Below are 9467 nucleotides of genomic sequence, written 5' to 3'. Positions count from 1 at the left end.
ATATGACTGGGTCGTAACAACTTGGAAGTATCAGGACATTAAAATCTTGTAAAAGTCTACCATACATATAAGACAAGCAAGACGGCGATTGTGCTCGGTGGTCTATTAGATATTCGGAGCAGCACTCTGCAGTTCAGTTACTGGTAATACAAAAGAATAAAGCATATTGGTCTATTATTACATGTAAGGTACGTATAATATACCTACCAGGTACTTACTTAAGTAATTAAGTACCTAGGTAGGTACCTATATACCTAGGTAGGTACTTACTGTAAGTAGTCTGGTAGTTTCTTTTAGGTCGACTATCTTAACCTCCCCCCACGCGACATCTTATCCCCTACCCACCGCTGCATCGGCATGGTATCGGCACGTTTTAAACTACCAGGTACCTACATAAGTACTGCGTAAGTACTAACTAAGTATTTAGGCGTATAGTTTTTATTTTTAAAAGTAATATAATTATTTTTAAATAAAACCAAAATAATAATTAGATTTTAAAAGACTTTAAAAGTTATTTCATTGTAATAGAGAGTTAATAATAATAATTAATATATTTTTTATCCTTTTTAAGTACTTATTACTTACTTAAAAGGTACTTCCAGTGCAAGTGCCACCTTTGACTTGGGACCGTTAATAACACCCCCATCCGCCTCCGTCTACCTTCCGTCTGCTCCGTACCCGTTTTCTTTTTCAACCTCGGACATCATAGCCCCAAACACCTTTGCTGATAGCCTGTGCTGGTTTGACCAACCAGACAGACCTCTGCCGGGAAATCCTTACCGCAGCAAGCTGCGGCTATTCGTCTTGTAGGCCTTGCTTCCCTCACAAACGTCTGATGCGTCGGTTCTCGTCTCGAAAATATCGACCACATCACTGTCTGAATCCTCTCATTTCGGCTGGCTGAACCGCGGCTTGTGATCTCTCACGCCGCTGCCTACCAGCCATGGGTCAACAAAATCAACAAATGCGGCGAGCTCGCCTGGTTGCGAGCGTGGCTGCTACAATCATCTCCCTGGCTTGTGGAACAAACGTAAGTGTTGCATCTACTTATCTTTGGAATTCTCCCAACTTGGACGAGACTACTGCATGTTCGCTACTGCTGTAGTCACGCCGAGCATGCCCCCAAAATGGTTGATATTCTATTCTCTCATTCTACCATGAGCTAACACGCCTTATCTCCAGTACGTCTATTCGGCATGGGCTCCGCAGTTTGCTGAGAGGCTCAAGTTATCAGCTACTCAGAGCAATCTCATCGGCCAATTCGGGAACCTAGGCATGTATTCGCTTGGTGTTCCCGTAGGCATGTTTGTCGACAGACGTGGCCCTCGGCCTTTTGTTCTCATTGGCGCCTTTCTCCTTGTTGCGGGATACTTCCCCTTGCACATGGCCTACGACAAAGCATATGGATCCGTTGTAGCTCTTTGCTTCTTTTCCTTCCTAACCGGCCTTGGTAGTTGTATGGCATTTGCCGCGGCTGTCAAGACGTCGGCACTCAACTGGCCAGGTCACCGAGGTACGGCAACAGCATTTCCGCTGGCGGCGTTTGGCCTCAGCGCCTTCTTCTTCTCATTTATCGGGTCTGTTCTGTTCCCTGGCGATCCTAGCGCCTTCCTTAAGCTGCTTTCTTTCGGAACAGTTGGCTTGACTTTCGTAGGCTTCTTCTTTTTGAAGGTGTACCCGCATTCGAACTACCGTGCTATCTGCCACGAAGAGGGACGTCGCTCACCCCCTTTGTCCGCTCATCTTCGGCAATCATACAGCCAATCCACTCCTCATGGTATTCGCCATTCTGAAGAACCTGGTACGTCGAATACAGACTCCACAAACACGCACATGGCCTCATCGCCCGTGCTCTCTGGCCCAAATACCCCGTCCAATAATCCTAGCTGGAGCAGCAAACCTGTCAATAATGATATTGAAGAAGATGCTGTGGATGAGACCTCGTCTTTGATGTCGTCGACAACCCCAGAGCTAGTAGAGAATGTAGTGGCGAGTAGTGTTGATACGGATCGATCTCATCGAATAGATATACGCGGCTTCAGTCTCCTTCGCAGTCAGTCTTTTTGGCTCTTGTTCACCATCATGGCTATTCTGTCAGGCGTTGGGCTTATGACCATTAAGTAAGTTTCGCTGTTCAGCCTTCTTGCCACTGTCTTCCTTCTCCTTCTCTGGGTTTTGGTTTGACCTTTCAACATGCTTGTTCTGGGCTGATTATTCCTAGCAATATTGGAAATGATGTAAATGCGCTATGGAAGCGGTACGACGGATCGGTGACAGAAGACTTCCTTGTCCATCGCCAACAAATGCATGTGTCTATATTGTCTGTCTGCAGTTTTGTGGGCCGGCTTCTCAGTGGTAAGTCTCACCATGAATGATTGCGCAGGTCGTTTTGATTGTCCAACCAACCATGCTGCTAATGATCAATGTGGAATTTTCAACTACTCTCTTATTTTACTACCTTTTGAGCAGCTGCCTAATCTTGCACTTACACATCCCTAACCTTCAGCCACATCCCTGGTCACTTGTTCTACCTGAGTTCGTCAAGAGCAAAATACCATGTAAAGAAGTATTTACTAATGCATTTCGCTTCAGGTGTTGGGTCAGACTTTTTGGTTAAATCCCTTCATGCCAGCCGCATCTGGTGTCTCTTTGTGGCATCCATCGTGTTTCTCGTGGCTCAAGTTTGTGCATTGATCATCGAAAATCCCCGCCTGCTAGGCTTTGTGTCAGGACTTTCTGGACTTGGATACGGGTTTCTCTTTGGAGTATTTCCATCTCTCGTCACCGAAGCTTTTGGGATTCGTGGTCTAAGCCAGAATTGGGGCTTCATGACTCTGGCGCCGGTCATTTCTTCAAACATATTCAATCTTTTCTACGGTTTGGTGTTGGATTCTCATAGTGTTTTCGACCCCAGTGGAGAGCGTTCTTGTCACGATGGCCTGGAATGCTATCGTGCGGCATATTGGGTGACTCTGATTGCTTGTCTCCTCGGAATTGTCTTCACTCTTCGGACAGTGCAGCATGAACGCGGCATCGAAGTAGCTAGTGTAAAAAGAAAAACCAACACAGAGGATTGAAGTTAGTACTTTGATTCCTCTTCAGAGAGGATTTCTGCATGCGGAGAACAAACAATTTGGTACAATGTAATACATGCTTCAAGGATTTATACAGTTCATTATTTATGTCTCTACCGCCAACTACCTAGAGACAATTACCGACCAAAGTTATCACCTGGTATCCAACCCGATAACCTTACAGGCGACAGAAATATGAATTCATTCCTCCAATGTACCCAGGGAAAAAAACGCCTAGCAATGCGTAATGTAGATAAAACAGAGACCTAAGTGTGTAATTGTAGCAGCAAAGCGAAAGGCTCTCCTGTGCCAGTAGTTACTCTTCCGAGAATATGCTGATAATATGTAGAAGGACTAAGGGAAGCAGGAAGAGCGGGAGGAGCTCGGAAGAAACTCGGGTAACTAAATTAAGTAATTAAGGCAAAACGGTTGCTTCAATGTGTCGTGGTGTTGCAGACCTCGTGGAGCCCCTCCTAGCTGTCAATGAAGAAGGGGTAAGATGCATGGAGGATTAGGTATCCAAGTTCAGGTTCAACTCTACACTCGATTTCGCAGGAAAAAAGTGCCGAGGAACTGTGATAGTGCAGCGAATCTCCCTAATTGATGCAGTCGTAACTTGACGCCTACGGGGTCTTTCTTCGATTTCGGCTTTCGTCCGTACCCCCTTCAAACATTGCGCCAAACCCGGCAATAGACCAAGAATCTGCTGTAGAGTGCAAAATAACCAACCATGCAGCAATGATATTAACCAAGTAGTGTAGCATATAGGCGTGTGAAACGCCATACACAGCAGCGCAAAATGCGGTGCCGAACAGAAGGACACTCGTAACATGCCGCAACCGGCTTGTAACCTGCGGTACCATTCTACCAGTGGTCAAGTTTTCTACCAGCAAAATGAAAGGCATAATGGACAGGACATTGTGGTGTGAGGAAAAAGGCGTGAGCCAATGCACCGCAAGATTCCGTATCCAAACGGCGAGGATTGGTAGGTTGATTGGCAAGACCCAGATCATTAGAAGCAGTATAGAGTGTACATAGCGGTAGTAATTCGCATTCGACGTTGAATCAGCTATGTTTGAAATCCGGTGGGCGCGAACAGTTGTGAACAACTGAACAAGGCACGCAACAAGATACGCAAACTGATAAGGGATAAAAGTTGAGACAAGAAATAGGAGAACAACTGTAGAAACCATTCGCCGTCTCGGTGTTGAGGGCACCAAGGCCTGCGACGCAATTCTTTTGTGGCTGGCTGTTTCTGTTGTAGGAGCATTGCTGAAGAAGGCGTATAAGATGCCAAGTGATCGTGTGAGAGCAAGCACAACGTAGTGTAATACAGCACATACCCCGATGCAGACAAGTCCGATGAGGGGAACAAGCAAGCAAAATGAAGGATTTTCGGTGCCAATAAGAAGCTCGTTCCTATGAAATGCATTCAAGTGTCGCTTGCTCCATATCAAGTTAGGGATGACCCTCGAAGTGCCTTCTGGTGAGACTGCAAGGAGAGTCAAAGAGACGAGAAGCAGAGGGATTGATCGCCGGAGAGAGAGATCCAATGCTTCCGAGAATGGAATGAAGATACCTGTTTGATCATAGGCACGAAATTGCTTCCTCAGGACCAGGGTCACAATGAGCAGCGGAAATGCTGCAAAAACTGTCCTGTAACGCATATACAGTTTCCCCAGACTTCCTAGCAGATCAATACGCAGCTTGGCCTCTAGTATACCGCATGACGGGTCTGCCCAGATTTGAAACCCCAGACCGCTGTTGGTACTCTTAAGTTCCAGCGGTGGAGGTACGTAGGGTGCAATTCCATGCAAACTAATGTGTGCACGTTTTGCATTGACAAAGTACTTTGATTCATAAGGCTTGTCCAAATACTGCCTGACCATTGGTGTGAAGAGGTGGCGCGTGCTCTGACATTGATGCTGGGACAGGTCTAAGTGAAATGCAAGGAGACTTGAGGTTAAGGCCGGAAATTGTACTTCAGCTGCCATTGGTCGATCCGATGGTAAGGAGAATGACAAGCCAAACATTGCGATATGCGAAAAGCTCGTCGGAAAGTCTCTCTGGATATCGTCCCGGTCGCTGAATTCACTGATGACAAAGCCTGCTGTTTGTGAGGTGGCTCTATCTACGACAGCGATGAAATTATATTCCGACAAGTCCTCTAAATCGTATTGAAGATACGAAAATGGGCGGATTGGGTTTTCCCCTTCGAGATAGAATGGATACTGAGTCGATGCTGTGGAAGCTGGTAGGAGAATGACATCAGAAGATGTGCTCTTGCAAGCGAGTCTTGCCTGGCTACCTCCCGGTATAGTCGCCGAATATGAGTTGTGTATAGTAGCTGAGTCAACCTCCCCGGGAGAAACAGTACAGACAAGCACTTCAAGCGGCCCGTTCTCCTTTGCATCCACTAGTGGAGAGTCTGTCAATAGCGAAAACCGTTTAGGAACGGACGTCTCCTGGGGAGGAATAGGCAAGAGATGAACTACTGGATCACGTTGGTTTCCCAGGCGGTCTAGAATCAAACGATCGCCCACTGGGACAATGCGGCTTGACTCATCGTCTAGGGCAAGCTGAACGATTTCATCCTTCGAGGCTATCGTTTTTTCTGTAGCCGCTTCTAGACCGGATAAGAATCGTCGTCTGAAGAGTCGCATTCTCTGGGCTCGAGGTTTGGTCTGTGAGGCGCGATTTGAATCGACAACATCATATAACGCTTTGGCTACAACTTTGCGGAATTGGTCGCACCAAAGGATGGCTTGATGATCCATGCTCGTCCAAACAGTCGGGATTCCAGTGGTAAAGACAGTGAAACCGTGAGTTTCCGGAACTAGAGGCTCCACACTTGCATAGTCCGAAGGTACAACCGTGTCCAAAGTTCCTCCTGCAATAGAAATGAGGGTGACATGCCACAACGGATTGTTATTGGCCCATTTCTGTGCGTATGCGTCTCTCCAGTAGGCATTGATCTCGTCGTAAATTTGCACAATTTGACCATCGAAGGTAACTGGTGGCCGAGAATGAGGAGCAGACATGGTGATTATTGTGTTGATGGAATTAGCTTGGTAATTTGACTGCACGAGCATTGCACGAGCAACGACACCACCCATTGAGTGACCAAGAATCACGACCGAGGTTGGATCGGGTAGGTGAGAGTCACGAGTGGTTCGCTGAGGATCCGAGTAGAGAGACAGAATGTATCGGATTGCTTCATTGAGATACTCTGCCTGGTCAAGCAAGGTCTGGCCATGGAAGGCGGTAATATCTTCATTAAAATCGACGGTGAAGAAGTCCAAATTTCGCACTCCCGAATCCACCGAGCCTCCATCGTGTTGCAGGGTGTCATAGAAGTACGTTGCTGCTTCTGCTGCAATTGGTCGAACCTGTTTGTAACTACCAGCATTGCCGGGTATAAAGAGTACCGGTATGCCACGTAACTGCAGTGTAAAAGGGTTAACACGTCGAGCCTTATCAGTACCATAGGCATTTGACTCCATCAACTGCAAGTTTGTTTTTATTTCTCACCTTGGCTTCATCGTCTACCCCTTGTTCGCGGTAAAGAAACAAGGAGTATTTGGTCGCAAAACGAGTATGTTCCGTATCGAAATCGGTAAAATGGATATACGAAGGTCGCATATAGGACATGCGGCATCCCTTGGGCTCAATTTGATAGCTAATGAGAGACTTCAATATAGCGGCCAGGAGTATGATGCCAATACCAGCCGTAAAAAGAACAAGAATGGAGACAGTGCCGTTGCGTCGACTTCCTTTAGGTCCTGACAGCCCAGGCGATGACTTCCGCAGAGCCATGGTCGTAGCGGCCGGCATAAACGGGCGGGACAGGCTTGGCGGTGTGACTGGTGAGGGCATCTTCGCATGTCCGTTACGGATATTGCTGCGCTTCCAATCAAATTCACCTGGGTCATTGCCTGTCCTACTGGCTGAACGTGATCTTGATTGCGGGCGGCAGGCCATGGCTTCGGTATCGGCTACATCGGGATTGCAAGACTGTTCGTCACCATCATCGGTCGGATCGGGAGAGCGGTTGGTCATGGAGGTGGTCTCTGAACAGGCGTGGGCGCTGAGAGAAGAACGAGCGGCAATCGGGAAAGGATGCGCGAGGGATGCACAAAATGAACGGCAGCTTGGGCAGAACGCCCAACTTTAGCGCGCAGAGCAGACAGAGCTAACGGTGCCGGAGACTGATAACGAGGGTAGTGCGAGCCGTAATATTACAAAAGCGAACGACGAGTATACAGAGGAGTATTGTTACTGTGGTCGTCGTCGCGGGAGTGAAAGGGATGGCGAGGCATGCCGTCCTTGAGCCAAAACGTCGTAACGTGGGTGGGTTGAATGGACTCTGGATGAATTAGGGACGGGAGAGCTGCACGCGGTGGATGAAGGACGGAGAGCAGTGCAAGTCACGTACGGAGTCAATAATATTACAGGGCGGGCTGCGCAGAGTTTGGTGGATCAGACCGGTTGATCCTGAGCCAGAACACACACCAGACTAGACATGGACCAGGTGACTTGACTACTAAACTACCTAGGTACCTAGGTACTTAGGAAGACTTGACCGGACTCGACCAGACATGGACCTGAGCAATAATGTCTGGTGGGTGCGTTCTCCCTACCAGACCACTACTAGGCAGATAAGTACCTACCTACTTAACTTAGGTACTATTACGCGCGCGGCGCCTGTTTCTGGCAACAGTCTCCTGGCTTATCAACTATTACAAGACAGCTTATAAGTATTTTAATTTAATTTATCAGACTTTTACGCTATCTTGTGATAGTTGTGCTGTCACCAAAACCAGGGCCCGCGCGTAGTACTGTACCTGCCTACCTACCTAGGTGGGTACCTAGGTAGGTACCTACTAAGAAGTAGGTAAGTACCTACGCGCGCGGCCCCTGGTTCTGGTGACAGTACAGCTATCATACAAGGCAGACGGGTCCTGAAATATCACGAGCTATTACTCCGTAAAAGGCTCATGTTTTAAATAAAAAAATTTTAACGGACTATCTTATTATAGCTAATGGTTAGCGGCGGCCACCAAAACACCCTTGTGCCTCCTAGCTACCTAGGTAGGTAAGTACTTAAGTAGGTAGGGAAGTTGTGATGGATTATACTCCGTAGACGCGATTGATTCTCCCACGGAGCCTGCCAAATATACACCACATCGCTTGGTTTGGATTTTGTGGGGCGCCAGCATATCCCACCTATCAATGGCCAACGCGTACTCAAGTCAGACACATCAACAACAAGTTACTGGGAGAAGTCACAACCATCTTCGTCAATGCTTCATGCATTTTCGGCATCACAAACACCAGGCCTTCTCATTTCGATTTGCATTATTTCCCTGTGTTTAATTCAGTTCTACGAAGTGCAGTAGCTTACAGCTCCATGGCACTTTCACATTCACATTCAACCAAGATTCTGTCAGGTTCGGAAAGCTTGTGAGCAATGGCAGCTACAATCAAGCCTATAGAAGGACGAAGTGTGAGCAGTTCTGAACCCACGCCGAGGGATCTATCATCCTCTCCTTTTTTTGCCTTGCCTTCCCTTTTATTTTTTTCTCTTTTTCTTCTTTTTGGGAGGTCCAACGACGTGAGACTGACTTTTACTCATCGCTCACATCTTTAGATCCATCTGATACAGTCTGGTCAGGTCATTGTAGACCTATGCTCTGTCGTGAAGGAGCTAGTAGAGAACAGCATTGATGCTGGTGCCACCATTATAGGTATGCATATTGTTATATGGCGGCCACCCGCACTTCTAAGGGGATTCATCCTTGGTCATGTAGCCCCAATACAGTACGAAAATATACAACGACGCTATGCTGACCAAACAATCTCGAAACTTCAGATGTGCGCTTCAAAAATCAAGGCCTGGACTTGATTGAAGTACAAGACAATGGCTCGGGCATCTGCCCTGCCAACTATCCTTCCATTGCCTTGAAGCACCATACTTCGAAACTATCGTCATACTCCGATATCGCGTCCTTGAGGACTTTCGGATTCCGAGGAGAAGCTCTGGCATCTTTATGTGCTCTATCGTCTGTAACCATCACCACTTGCCTTGAATCTGAGGTTCCGAGGGGTTGCAAACTTGGCTTCGAAATCTCGGGCAAACTCGCAAGCACAACAATGGTGGCATCCCAGAGAGGAACTACTGTATCGGTTGAAAAGTTGTTCCATAATTTGCCAGTGCGTCGCCGGGAGCTAGAGCGCAATATAAAAAGAGAATGGCATAAGGTCATTGCCTTGCTTAATCAATATGCTTGCGTCCAGACCAATCTCAAATTTTCTGTATCACAGCAGCCTACCAAGGGAAAGCGCATCATCCTATTTTCCACCAAGAGTAACCCCACCACTCGCGAAAATATA

General features: G+C 47.3%; 2 protein-coding genes across 2 annotated transcripts; one reads left to right on the top strand and one right to left on the bottom strand.

Moving 5' to 3' along the window:
• Positions 1-943: 943 nt before the first annotated feature.
• Positions 944-3077, top strand: MAA_05277 (Major facilitator superfamily domain, general substrate transporter; the record flags this gene model as incomplete). The annotated part of the gene is made up of 4 exons (XM_007823275.2): positions 944-1030; positions 1183-2120; positions 2222-2355; positions 2593-3077. 4 exons carry the CDS (start codon positions 944-946, stop codon positions 3075-3077), a joined length of 1644 nt encoding a protein of 547 aa, XP_007821466.2.
• A 620-nt stretch (positions 3078-3697) lies between these two features.
• Positions 3698-7133, bottom strand: MAA_05278 (GPI inositol-deacylase; the record flags this gene model as incomplete). The annotated part of the gene is made up of 2 exons (XM_007823276.1): positions 3698-6517; positions 6606-7133. 2 exons carry the CDS (start codon positions 7131-7133, stop codon positions 3698-3700), a joined length of 3348 nt encoding a protein of 1115 aa, XP_007821467.1.
• Between the last annotated feature and the right edge of the window lie 2334 nt (positions 7134-9467).

The sequence above is a fragment of the Metarhizium robertsii genome (genome assembly GCF_000187425.2).
Source record: "Metarhizium robertsii ARSEF 23 chromosome Unknown MAA_Scf_2, whole genome shotgun sequence".
In the NCBI taxonomy this organism is placed as follows: Eukaryota; Fungi; Ascomycota; class Sordariomycetes; order Hypocreales; family Clavicipitaceae; genus Metarhizium; species Metarhizium robertsii.
The sequence above is the reverse complement of the archived record's forward strand: the minus strand, read 5'-3'. Positions and strand labels throughout refer to the sequence as shown.